Source organism: Osmerus mordax, chromosome 9, assembly GCF_038355195.1.
Source record: "Osmerus mordax isolate fOsmMor3 chromosome 9, fOsmMor3.pri, whole genome shotgun sequence".
Classification (NCBI taxonomy): Eukaryota; Metazoa; Chordata; class Actinopteri; order Osmeriformes; family Osmeridae; genus Osmerus; species Osmerus mordax.
Window position 1 is genome coordinate 1715134 of NC_090058.1, and position 13995 is coordinate 1729128.

Genomic DNA, 13995 nt, shown 5'->3' on the forward strand with positions numbered 1-13995 from the left:
TTAGGGAGGGATTCTCCAACAAAAGTGAGCTTGACTTTCTCTTTGTGTGGTATAGAGATAATAGTGGCTAATGTCAACTTCCAGAGTGGAAGTTTTTTACTCTTGTGACTTGGGTGTGATGAAGGATGTGACATAAAAATTATTATTAATAACTGTCCAAGTAAATTAAGATTGAAACCATATGCATTTGTTGTAGTTTATTAATTACAAAAATATATAATTTGGAATATGAAAACAGTTGGAAGTGAGACAGATGAAATGCAGCTTCTTTTGTCTTTTTTGGACATGGCCATAAACCTTTCCCCAAGGGCGGTATTTCAGCCCAGCCAAGCCCAGCCCATACCACCCTGCCCCAGCCCACCCTGCCCCAGCCCAGACCACCCTGCCCCAGCCCACCCTGCCCCAGCCCAGACCACCCTGCCCCAGCCCGGCCCTGCTCGGCCCAGCTCCCCCTCATGCTACAGGCAGTGGGCTCTGGTCCTCCTTCTCTCCTTGATCCCATTCCGTCAGCAGCTCTGAGGACACTTCAGTAAACAGATGATCCCAGTCCCAACCCACGTCCTCCTGAGGGGAGAGAGGAAGGGAGACACGGGGAGGGAGAGAGGGAGAGAGAGAGAGAGAGAGAGAGGAAGGGAGACACGGGGAGGGAGAGAGAGAGAGAGGAAGGGAGACACGGGGAGGGAGAGAGGGAGAGAGAGAGGACAAGCAAGAAGATGGAGGAGACAGAAGCGAAGAGCAGAACAAGGGGGATGAGAGAAGGAGAGCAGAGCAGAGTTAATGTACACATCATAAATCTTGATTACCTGGGAGACCGAGTGTCGACCTCCCCTGGTGCTCCAGAAACAGCTGGACAGGGCCTCTCTGGGAATGCCGAGGCTATATTTACAAAAAACACACTCACCTCTCTCACCTCCTGCTCCGGAGCTAAAACCTTGGTGAGGAGCTTCAAGTCAATCTCACCGTCCTGGGCACAGAGCAAGGAGGAAAACGAAGCTTAGCTTGCACAAACCCTGGCTCTCTCATCAGAGGGCTTTGATCTTGAAGGAGGCTTTGAAGGACAAGACTAGAATGCAGTATACAGCACCGTCTAATAATAATAATAATGTAATCCGTTCATTTAACCAATGCTTTTATCCAAAGCGATGTACAGTAAAGGGGAGGGATGTGAACCTGCAGCTTCTTGATCTGCTTTTAAGTGCTCTAACCACTGAACTCGACTATCTAAACTGTAGCTCTTGTCTTGGTTGTCTTACCAGTGTCTGGAAGGCGGAGTACTTCATGAGGTCATTGTCCAGATCTCTGTAGGTCATCACCCGGTTCACCTGGATGCTACAAGAAAAACACCCAACCGTGCCGAGGTAAAACAGTAAACACAACATCCTCAACACACTGTGAACAGAGGCAGCGCAGGACACATCACTCAGACAGAACTGGCCCCACGCAGCCTTGACCGGACCCAGGTTCGTCTCTGCACTATGAAAGATGTAATCACAGAGGGTAGTCTCCTGTCATGGTGTGCGGTGAAACCAGAAGCTCAAGAAAATCTAACAGCCCTTTAAGCACATCGGAAAAGTGATGGAGGCTAACTAGCTTGTCAGAAGTTTGGGCTGGTGCTCACAGGGACTCCTAGACTTCACAGGAGACCAGAGCGAGATCAGGAGATGAGCGCCAGGAAGTAACTGCCTCAAATTGAAACCCAGCTGCTTATCTGGGGTAAGAATTAAGAGAGGGGCTGAGAGAGTGGCCAGAGCGTAGCAGTGCATGCCAGTCCTACTTACTGCACATTACACGCTACATTGCCCCTGCAATGAGTTCAATGTGGATATTATCTCGCACAGAGAGCGGGCCCCAGTCTAATAACCTCTGCTGCTGTCACAGCCTTGCTACATAGCGGACACGTGTCTGCGTGTCTCTCACTGCCCTGTAAATCAAAGGGCCCCCGTTAGCGAGGGCCCCGCTAACCGAGCAGCATAAATCACACTGTTCTGTTATTCCTCCGTAACGGGCCGATACGCAGAGATCCTGCCAGCGCCGAGTGAGGAGACGAGGAAACGGTTAGGGAGGGAGGCCGCGCTGCTTCCCCTCTGAGGTCAGAGGTCAAGGGTCAAGGGGTCTGAGGCTGGGTTCAAACACAAGCAGCCGGATCCGCAATATCAGCAATTTTCTCCGCTATGAAACCTTGTCAGGTCTATATCACATGAGGCGTGAGCCTGACTGGTGAGAAGTTAAACATGTTTTGTCTGAGGACTGTCAGACTGTCTGAAGTGGACATAGTAGAGGATGACCAAGACCAGGAAAACAGTTGATTTCATTAAAGATTAGATATGTGTGCTCCAGCAGCTGCCACAAAGCAAGTTTCAAAGTGCCCCTGTGGGGGAGTACCTGGGAGGGGCGGCCACCTGCATGGTGAGGTCTTCCTCCTGAACTTCATCAAGGTCTGGAATCACAGGAATATCTAGAAAAACAAAACAATGTGTCATTTTGAAAATGGCATATAACATGTGTTACCTTTAATATAAATATACATCTTTAATCACAATTACAGTACAATCTGTGAACTTTGATCACAGAATTTATCATTTCAAAGTCTGCCTTGTATGGTTTCTCAGTGTGTGTGTGTGTGTGTCTGGAAGCAGGAATTGGCATTTGATACTTCCCCCCCCTCTTCCTCCCTCCCTCCCTCTCCCTACATCCTCCTAAGAGCTGCCCTGTCACAATAGCCAGGCGGCCATGAATATTCAGCAGGCAAGTCTGCAGCCCTTCCCGCTGTGAGAGGGGCTCTGGCCAGGGGCTCCCCGGAAAGCGCCCCCCGCTACCCCAGCATTTGGGCCCTGTCAGCACTGCCCGCCCCCAGGAACCTGGGTGGCCGGCGAGCCGACCTCCATGTCCACTCTGCCACTCCGACCGGGGCGGCGGCCAGCCACGAGCGGGAGTGTGTGCTCGCAGGCCCATCTGTGTGGGGTCGGAGGTCACGGTGTGGCATGGCAGGGCAGAGCAGCCAGCACGCTGCTCTAACAGTGGGAACCCGCTTTAATTGGCAAAACGCAACAGGACAGAGGATGGCTCGCTTCCCAAGAAGGACGGGGGAACTTTCACAGCTCCATCTCAGATGAACTGGTGTTGGGAGAGGGGAGGTGGGGAGAGAGGGAGGGAGGTGGGGCAAAATATTGAATTAGAAGAAGTGGTTGGAGTTTAGATTTTAATCTTTAACAAGCGTATTTAAAATAATGGATGCTTTTATTTCCAAATCCCGTTTTGTATTTGTTCTCAAAAACACAGTTATGCAAGGACATTACAGTACATTCTAACAGGAGCAGGCATTTTCCCGTTAGCATGAACACCCAGCATAACAGAAAAGAAGATCCCAGGTGCCCTTTGAAAAATCCTCCCATATCCAGGTGTCTTTTGTCGTTGCTATAAAACAGGATTGAGGTGATGGAGGCCTGTAGCTGCTTCCGCTCCCCAGGCCGACGTGGTGACAGTGAGCACCCGGCGCCTGCAGAGACGGCCAGGGGCAAGAGGCTGGGCAGTAATCTCTTAACACAGAGCTTTGCCCGCAGGGGAAAGTCAATAGCAGAGCTGTATAGAGGTGAGGAGACGGCAGGAGGCTTCTGACACCAAGACAGCCTGCGACCAGGGCATGATTCCCTCCTAAAATACTGCTCTCCTAATATGCACTATAAAAAAAATGGGATTTTATGTTTTATTGCCTTTTTAGGCATGGCCTGCCCAGTGTTTTTATTTTTATTTTTAACTTGAGGAAGCAGTCTGGTGTGAAAAAAGTAGTACAAAAACAATTAAATTAAAAATAATTTGTTTTACTGTTTTGAGAACAGACGAGGGATCTGAAACATTCTTTAGTTGCAGGGAATCCAATGCAGAGGAGGAATTCCATATACTTCCTCCACAGATAACACAGTTCCTCCAATGATAACTTATTCCTTTCTCTATTTTAATTAAACAAAATTAAAAATGCCACACTCGTTTATCCGCTGACAAGATTCATCTGTGTTTCTGATTTCCAAATAAATGCAGGCGCGGGTATTTCATATTCATGAGGCCTCGTGACACTGTGTCCTCTCATTTACAAAGCACCGCGTTCAGCAGAATCTGTCCCCCCTGGACCCCCAATCAAATGTAATGGTCTTAGCGCAATGACATCAAAAAGCCTCACCGTCCAGCTCTTTGAAACTAGCTTCCTGTGTTGGCCCCACCAGCAGCACCACCTACCCCATCTCCACCAATAACGCACCATCAACACTATTCCATGTGAAGCAGAGTGCGGCGAGTTCTCTGTATGCAAACTCTATTATTAAGTGAGAAAAGGAACAACGTTTTTAAATGAGCTTTAAATTCAACCTATTACCGGAGGTCAAGGGGGGGGGGATTAACAACAGCTGCAAACAAGCTGCTGTTTTCCTGACGGAAAGGGCAACTCCATCAGAAGGAGCTGTCTGGCCCCAGCTCGCCTGGTGCCTCGCCTCTCCCCTCCACACCTCCTCCTCCTCCTCCCTGGCCTGGGAGGCTGTCGAGCTGCTTAGTCAGCCGGCGGCCGGGCCGGGCGTATCCCCATCACACCAGTGTGGGTGCGTACCTCACCCACGCATGTAAATATCAAAAGGGGATAGTTTGCTGAAGATGTGGACATACCCCGGGCAGGTAGACAAGCCGGCCGGCCGCGGTAAGAGACAGCGCTCCTACTGGGGGGGGCTCTGATCTCAGCAGGGGGGCAGGGAGAAGATTACCTACTGTAGGCCTGACTATGACAGGCTTACCGGACGATCAGCAGATCAGCGTCGGGAGAGAGAGAGACGTGAAACAGACGAGTGCGTTTGTGGTGGCGGGTCATGTGATGAGCAGGGGACTGTGGAGGTGGCTGATAGGAGGACTGCCCCCCCCCCTCTAGCCAGTGGACATAAGGAATAGGGGTAGGGGACACGATCAAGATCTCACTAACCCTCAGCACTGTAATTTCCCGTGCCCCTGCCTGGGGCGTCTCCTTCCTCACACTGATTATCTCTCCAGCAGCTTTTACTGGGAGAGCAGAGCCGCCGGCTGTCCCTGCGCCTGCCCTCCCTGACGGGGCGTGCGAGCATGCGTCTGTGTGGGAACACATCACGCCTGTGTGCGGTTCTACATTTGTTTCTGTAAACATGTTCTACACAGTGACAGTTACAAAACAATCCCGTCCAAAGTATGTGCTAAAGGGGGAATATAATTGGAAGTGTTTTATTAAATGTACATTTACAGGTGGGTTGAGGTCATTCTGGCATGTCCACGCTATGTGTATAAACATATATAAATATAAAAATGCCCTTACACAATGCCATTGGTATGAGTGGTAACTCTTTAAACAATGTGGGGAAAACTGTGTACACTAACAGAGGCTCAGCACTCCTTTCTTTGCAGAGGCAATTTCACCCTTATTTCCCCTGTTACTTAGCTCAGAAAAATAGAACAATTATCCAAGGCAGTGCCTAGCTGACATTGTTTGTGATGCGAAGCGCCGGGCCCTGAGGTGACCCGTCAGAGCGCTGGTGTTCCCCTTGGATCAGCCCTCCGCAGCACCTGACCCACCACCGGCACGTGTGTGTGTGTGTGAACGTGTGTGCGTGTGTGTGTGTGTGTGTGGTGAGTGTGTGTGTTTGTGTGAGTGTGAGTGAGTAGCAAGCGTCGCTCTGGGCAGGAGCCACTTAAACCCTCCCACGCTCAAGCCAATGAATGAGAGAAAGGATTTACTGAATACTTGAGGTTGTTATGGACTTGAGTGAGTGTAGAAAATCACCAGCCGTCCCCACGGCGACAGCTGTAACCTTATCAAATGAACATATTCACCCGTCACTTCCATCTGTAGCAGCGGGTGGCTATGCTTAGTTATGGGTTTCTCGCTGGGTGGCCAAACACAGAGGAAAAGAGGAGATTCCTCAAATGAACCCAGAAGAAATATGTTAGAAGTGTCAGGAGAAAGCGAGGATCTGAGTGCCTGCTTATCTGCTCTGTTTCCAGTGGATGAATGTGTTGGGGAGGGACTGGAGGGCTCCTCTCTGCCCACCTGGAGAGAGACGTGGGGCTGGGATACAAGGCTGCTCTCACCTCCTTCATCATCCGAGCCCTGGGGGGTTTGCGGTCGCAGGCGGCGGCTGTAGAAACAGGAAGTGCGAGAGGATGAATTATTGAAAGCTTTCAAAGGCAGCCGGTCGGCGGTGAGGTCATCACCGAGAGCCAGACTTGGACTGGGATCTTTTGCTTTGATGATGGGCCTGTTTTTTGTTTTTTTCCCCTCCTTCTAGGCTGCAGATTGGGCTGATAACAGGCTTGCTCTATCTGCTCCTGAGTGGGAACACATTGAGCCCTGCCAAAACCCTCTGCATCACCAGCGCCACAGCCCGCCTCGTCTGTGCAAGCAGACTGACAGCCCTGTGGTTGAGCTCCCTCAACAACAGCACCTCTAAGGATGATTAAGAAAAACAACAGGGCGAGAGTGGGGAGCAGTATATAACTGAGACGCAGACAGGCTTGTGGTGAGGAGAGCATAGATCAAGCGACTATTCTGCAGTGCAGACAGTGTTTTCTCTCAAAGCCTGTGTCTCACTGTCAATGCAGTACTGGGTGCAAGCATGATGAGTGAAACACACACACACACACATACTCACACACACACACACACACACACACACTCACTCACACACACACTCACACACACACACACACACACACACTGTGTCCATCATGGCTGCCTATTTCAGGCTGCTACGACACAAAGGGCAGGACAGGCAAGGAGCAATAGTACCAGCCCAGCTTGGCTCCCAGAAAGCGTCAGAGTGATGACAGCTTAGTCACAACGGCTTTTAATCATGTCAAGTGATTGTTCTTGGAAGGCAAGGATTAGTTGCAACCAAGGACAATCTAACAGTACAACCATTTCTGCTTCAGGGCAACTGGAAGAAACAAACATTTAAATTGGCCCAATTTGAAAACATTAAATTGTGACTTAATTCAATCATCGACGGGAGGAAGTGATTTGGAATAGATGGAGGGACTGTGTGAACTTACTCTTCCACATCATCCAGCGCAGGTCTTCTTCCAGACCTAAACACAAAGAAATGACATTGCAAGAGACTGTGACTAAAAACACATAACATCTGTGTTTACAAATGAAGAAAAAAAAGAATGAAAATACAGGCATTTGAAGGAATATGAGACATTTGTGGCATAAGAAACTAATCCTGTGAAAGTCAGTGCAGCTGGTTCTCTGTGTGTCTGATATTGAGGCATGTCCCTGATTCATCTCCTGCAGGACCAGAAGGCTATTTCCAGACTCCAGTCTACTGACACCGCCCCACACCACATCACTGCCTTTTCACACATTCTCACCCCAAACACTGTATTTTCAGCCTTATTTTTACAGCAGCCTAATACCCCTCTCTAAGAAAGCACAGCCCCAGCCAATATTACACAAAGCCAAATAAGTAACCACACACAAAAATATTACAATAAACATTTAGGTGTTGAGAGGATGTCAGGGTTGTTTTACAGTGTAACTTCACAGAGTAACTTTAAGTTGGCGTGTTTCTGAGACTTCTAGTTTTCTAGGAAAGCTTGTTTCTCGTTCTGGTACTCCTGGTGGAGTAGTGCCCCCTACTGGCTCCTGAGACAAAACATTCACTCCAAACTGAACAGATTTTAGGAGGAACAACTCATGTACCAAAAAATATTAATCAAAACAACCGAAGCTTAAACCGTGACACTGTAAATCAACTGATCTTTAAAGGGCTGCCTATCACGTGACACATGACAACTCCCAAGGGCCAAAGGACCGAGAGAGGGCCTGGGAGGGTCTCCAGGGAGCCGTGCAGAGAGGCATGCGCTGGGCGGGCCTGGCAGGCAGCCTCCCTGGAGGAAGGCAGAGTAAACATGCCCACTAGGCTCTAGCCGGCCCTGCTGGCTTTGGGGTCTAGCCTGGAGCAGGAAGATAGCACCACCACCTACTGCTATTTATCTCTCTAACATCTACCCAGTCACCACCATTGTGGCAATAATTGGTTTCTAATTAACAATTCATTCATTATGAAGAATCTATTTATACAGTCAGTAGTCTACATTGTTCTCAAGGGAGACCAAACCCACACAGAAGGGACAAGCACAGGAAGAGCCAGACCCAACACAGGCTACACTAGCACAGCCCCAACACTGCCTCGAGCACAGCCCCAACACAGCCTACACTAGCACAGCCCCAACACAGGCTACACTAGCACAGCCCCAACACTGCCTCGAGCACAGCCCCAACACAGCCTACACTAGCACAGACCCAACACAGCCTATACTAGCACAGCCCCAACACTGCCTCGAGCACAGCCCCAACACAGGCTACACTAGCACAGCCCCAACACAGCCTACACTAGCACAGCCCCAACACAGGCTACACTAGCACAGCCCCAACACAGCCTACACTAGCACAGCCCCAACACAGGCTATACTAGCACAGACCCAACACAGGCTACACTAGCACAGCCCCAACACAGCCTGGGCAGGGAGAGGCAGCGGGGCAGGGAGAGGCAGCGGGGCAGGGAGAGGCAGCAGGGCAGGGAGAGGCAGCGGGGCAGGGAGAGGCAGCGGGGCAGGGAGAGGCAGCAGGGCAGGGAGAGGCAGTGGGGCAGGGAGAGGCAGCGGGGCAGGGAGAGGCAGCGGGGCAGGGAGAGGCAGCGGGGCAGGGAGAGGCAGCGGGGCAGGGAGAGGCAGCAGGGCAGAAAGAGGCAGCAGGGCAGGGAGAGGCAGCAGGGCAGAAAGAGGCAGCAGGGCATGGAGGCCACCTCGCTGCCCTTGGACTGTGTCCTGTCTGGGGGAGAAGCGAGGGGCGGGGACACTTAAGACACATTACAGGCCCCTTGATTAAGACTCATGTAAAGCAAAACGATAGACATGGTAAAACTGTCTGGAAAAAGTTGTTAGGGATAAAATATATTGTGACAACCCGGCTTCAAAGGTTCATCAATAAACTGACAGATCATTTAGTGTCAAATTAGGAGTGATAGATCGACGAATCCTGGGATTTCTGCACTGGGATTAGAGGGAGGAGGGCAGCAGTGATTGAGCACGAGAGGTGACATTGAAAGGAAAGTCCTTGTCTGTTCCAGGGGGGACCATTACTTACTTTGTTTCACAGAGGATCAATGAACGTGAGAAATCCTTAACAGCTCCTGGATTCCAGGCTCTGCCAGAGCAGGAATCAAGAGGAAGTGACACCCTGACCTTCCGAGGGGGAAAGAAGATATATGGAGTTTGCTGTTCTCTTGACTTGCACTAACGGCCCAGAAAACCACGCAAATAAACCCATTTGACTCAGCCAGTTGGCTTTCGATGTACGGCTTTCTGCATCTCCAGGGCTCTCTCCTCAGAGACCAGACGGGGAGAGCCAGCGGTGGATGGAGTGGAGACGAAGCTCGGCAATCTGATTAGCCTGGGCTCTCAGTCTACGCAGACACACGGACACAGCAACTGTTCATCCATTACGGCCGTTTGAAAGCTTTTGTACGGCTTTGTATTACCGCGGCGAGAATTCTCTTCTTGTGTATTTCCAAATGTCCCGTCACCGCTGTGTTTGTCTTTACGCAGCGAGACAGCTGTGGTAAGAGGTGATTAAGCGTCTCTAACCCTGGTGATGAAGTGGCTCGCTGACTAACAGTGCCCTCCTGTGGCTGAAGCATTACCCACGTCAATTACCACCTCCCTCCCAGATGAAGATGAATAGGCAGCTTCGGGCTCAGACAAGCTCTCCGTAACCTTGTTGATTCACAGCCCAAACGGCAAAATATGCATTGATAAATAGTCTCATTCGACAGTATGAGAGACCATTAATAATAAAAGAACATTGCTCCCAACCTAACCATGTGTGTGTTTGAGAGGCCGCTGTGTGGTAGAGTGAACCGATGGAGGCTGGTGTGGAGTGGGTAGATGAATGAGGGTAGTTACTCACTTTGCAGAGCCCGGCCCAGAAGTCTCCTCGGCCCAGCCGCTCTGCCTTAGGCCCGGCTTGGGAGGGGGTCCCTGACGTGAGAGATATCATTAGCGACAAACAACTGACAGTCCATCTCCTTATCTGAAACGGTTCATTCCTGCTTCCCAGCACTTCCCATGGACGGAGTAAATCTACAAGAACTAAATCAAATGTAAAGAGTGGGAACGCATATTGTGCCCACTACAAACTGGACACTGTATTTTGGGTGCTACAGGGCCAAAATTCTCCAGGAACGAGAATGTTTTCAACAAGATCAGACTAGATGAGGAATGGTAAATCTTTTATTATTTTCTGTTTGGTGTAGACTACATAATCTTACTGCTGTACCTCACACTGTTTCACTATGCTGACAGCTGAGAGTCTCTCACTTAAGATACTATGGAATGGCACGCACATTGTAAGACGGTCTACATACAAACCCTAGCATTGTTTATTATGGTTGTGAATACTTCCAAATCGCAGAGCTTGGATGTAAAGAGGAGTGTGGGAACTGCCCCACAGAGCCTTGCCAAGGGCTGCAGGGCTGACCCAAAATAGATTCACAGGAAAAAAAAACCCTCTCCCTCTCATTCTTTGATTCTGAAAATAGTACTGAAAATAGTCTATTGAGTTTGGAACGTGGTCCTGAGACTGCAGCCCTCAAACCAGTTCTTAACTGAAGGAATTCCTCAGGGCACACAAGCTAGGCCGGGCAGTAGACAAATGAATATAGAAAAAAAATAAAAAAGGAAATATTCTCATTACCAAATTGGGTCTGTAAAGGACAATCGGCCCAGCAATAATCTTTTTCCAGGAAGAAAGAGGAAATCATGTTTCACGGCTGGTTCCTTTAGGAAGCCCATTTATAAACCTGAATGTCTTTGTGAATAGAGCAGAGAGAGTGGGGGCAAGCCAAAGAGCAGAGAGAGAGTGGGGGCTAGCAGAGAGAGAGAGTGGGGGCTAGCAGAGAGAGAGTGGGGGCTAGCAGAGAGAGAGAGTGGGGGCTAGCAGAGAGAGAGTGGGGGCTAGCAGAGAGAGAGAGTGGGGGCTAGCAGAGAGAGAGTGGGGGCTAGCAGAGAGAGAGAGTGGGGGCTAGCAGAGAGAGAGTGGGGGCTAGCAGAGAGAGAGAGAGAGTGGGGGCTAGCAGAGAGAGAGAGTGGGGGCTAGCAGAGAGAGAGAGTGGGGGCTAGCAGAGAAAGAGTGGGGGCTAGCAGAGAGAGATTGGGGGCTAGCAGAGAGAAAGTGGGGGCTAGCAGAGAGAGAGAGTGGGGGCTAGCAGAGAAAGAGTGGGGGCTAGCAGAGAGAGATTGGGGGCTAGCAGAGAGAGAGTGGGGGCTAGCAGAGAGAGAGTGGGGGCTAGCAGAGAGAGAGAGAGAGTGGGGGCTAGCAGAGAGAGTGGGGGCTAGCAGAGAGAGAGTGGGGGCTAGCAGAGAGAGAGATTGGGGGCTAGCAGAGAGAGAGTGGGGGCTAGCAGAGAGAGAGTGGGGGCTAGCAGAGAGAGAGTGGGGGCTAGCCGAAGCTGCACTCCTACTAAGCTGAGCATGTCATTTCATGTAATTATTAAAAAATATTATTCAAATTGTATGAAAGGAGACTAACTAAATAGCAATCGTGACTACATATCGATACCACACAATTACTGAGTAAATTCTTGTCTTCCAGTGTTTTATTGTGAAACCTCATTTAAGGCTCTCTAACATTCGCTCACCGGACATAAGAAAGATAAATACCATCTTACATGAAACATGAGAGGTTCTCTTCAGACCAATGTCCAAACTTGTTCAATGATGCAAATTCCAAAAAAGGTAAATGGGGTTTATAGTTAACACCTGCATCATCAAGAAAACCAAGTATGACCAAATATGATCAACATACGGATGGTAAAACATCCATAATCATTTGTCCCCTATGCCACCATTTACCCATTCATGATTATATGACTGTGTAGGGCTACAAGTTGTGCCCACATGCCACTGGCTCTGTCACATTCAAACTATAGAATACTTTCAGTCAGTTTTATTATTTTTTTTTTAAACCATGTGGGGAATGTGACCAATCAGTTGGGTATGTTTAGGACGAGCAGGTCAGGGCTGATAAACGATTGAGTCTGCAAATAAACCGAACCAGTCGCACGTCATCCTTGAGAAATGCATTTCATGTGAACGAGGGGTCAAGGAGGTCATGATGCTGCATTAGGGGAAGTTGGCCTAATTTGGGATGATTACAGCACAGAGATTGCTGGAATTCTTGGTTAGGTAATGCTGGCTGGCTTACAGTTTCCCTTCTGGAGACATACAGTAGTAGAGATTCACAATGCCATGCATGCCAATGCTTGGTAGCAATGTGGCTGACTTTGTTAAATGTCATCTCCAATTTGACTTTGAAGGCATTTATACATGTGTTCATTTCCTGTAAGTCTGACCTATGGGAGATAATGGAGAGGTATGAATACACATGAATCGACACAGAACAACAGAAGACTAGCGTCTAAACTGCTGTCTATAAGTATGGTGAAGCAGTCTAGTCCTGTGTGGAGTAACCTCATGAATGTGTGCACCACATCTTACACCCTATTAAGACACGTTTCTTAATTAACTACAACTACAGAGCTGTGACATGACATAAAACAGAGAAACGCTTAATAGGGTCAAATGCAGCCTAAGAACTTTATACCACCTTGTAGACCTAAGCGATTGAATTACCATAAAATCGCATATTTATTGTGTAAGAACACTAAACTCAATTTATGTTACTGTATTAGCTTAATGAATTCTGTACCAAATAAGGGGCAAATCGGGGTTGTGAGAATCCCGGACCAAAGGTCAGGCAGCTGCATTTCTGGTTTTCCAAATTCCTGATAGATGACTCAGACCAGACCACATTATGGCCTCACTTTAGCAAATAACCTTAATTGATGAATACATTAACAAGTACAAACATAAACTGTCTATTTCACCCAAAATGAATTGCCTGAATGCAAATGGTATAAAGTTGCGTCCCTTATTGTCTTGCCACACTGCCAAGCCATGCACATGCTAGTCCATGCAACACATGCAAGACGCATACCTCCTCTTCTTCCTTGGTTCATGCATAAGGAATTAACACAACACATAAAGTGCAGTGTCAGCTTTACTATCAGAACGAGGACATTGTGATCGACAGTCAGAACCGGAAATAGGCATCCTCACCTCCCCCGTGGATGAGGAAGACTTCCTGGCATGACGAGCCTCGTCAGATGAAGGTTGCTCTGCCGTCAGTCGAGCTCTGCGACCCGTCTTAGCAACCTGAGGAGGGAGGGAGCAGGCACAGCTAGCATGGCTGGCTAACAAGCTAATGTAGCTCAATGCAATAGGTAACTCAACGTGTTTCAGTTAAATAGTTAGCAAACGTTATTCAACGGCATTTTGACATGGCTTCATTTGCTTACAAATAGTATCTAACTAACAATAGCTAATAGCTAGAGTATCTGAACCAAACTAGCCAGCTAGCTGTGGCTGTTAACAAGACTGAGCCAGCTAGCGTACGTTATGCTTTGGCCATTTAAAATATTCCACCAAAATTAACATTAACACGATAATGAACAGAAAGGCATGCGCTTATATATGCACTTAACGTCTACACTAATAGTTGCTAACTAGTTACAAAAACACCCACATTCTTAACAGCTCCACTCTCTCCGAGTTGAAGACTGTCGTCCATGTTTTCTTCCTGGAGATCAAACTAAGCGTCACACAGCAACCGTTGCCGTGGCGACAGTGATAACGGAGGAGAGGAGCATGCGCCATAAATTTGGGTACCCCAGCTTTACACTGTCAGCATTAGGATAACTACTTACCTAAGGATGACATTTGAGCTGGAGACACAAATACACACAAAAAACACTTGTTTAATACACACGTTTTGTGTTTGTTTGTTTTGTGTGTATTGAACAAGCTCCTTCGCCAACCAGCCCAACTGCTTCTCTAGATCCTAGCAATATTCCTGGAAACTTGAGAATGATT

General features: G+C 48.6%; 1 protein-coding gene across 1 annotated transcript; it reads right to left on the bottom strand.

Moving 5' to 3' along the window:
- Window positions 1-446: 446 nt before the first annotated feature.
- Window positions 447-13701, bottom strand: LOC136949450 (intraflagellar transport protein 43 homolog A). Its single transcript, XM_067243743.1, has 9 exons — window positions 13649-13701; window positions 13183-13278; window positions 9974-10044; window positions 7054-7089; window positions 6094-6140; window positions 2383-2455; window positions 1254-1329; window positions 902-964; window positions 447-564 (listed from the first exon to the last, which is right to left on the bottom strand). The coding sequence occupies exons 1-9, from the start codon at window positions 13691-13693 to the stop codon at window positions 454-456; spliced, it is 618 nt and encodes a 205-aa protein (XP_067099844.1). The 5' UTR covers window positions 13694-13701; the 3' UTR covers window positions 447-453.
- Between the last annotated feature and the right edge of the window lie 294 nt (window positions 13702-13995).

Coding starts and splice junctions, on each gene's coding strand:
- LOC136949450 (XM_067243743.1), bottom strand. CDS start 13,693: ATGGACGACAGTCTTCAACTCGGAGAGAGTGGAGCTGTTAAGAAT. Junction 965..1,253: donor ACTCCGCCTTCCAGACACTG/GTAAGACAACCA, acceptor CTCTGTGCCCAG/GACGGTGAGATTGACTTGAA. Junction 565..901: donor CGGAGCAGGAGGTGAGAGAG/GTGAGTGTGTTT, acceptor CTCTCCCCTCAG/GAGGACGTGGGTTGGGACTG.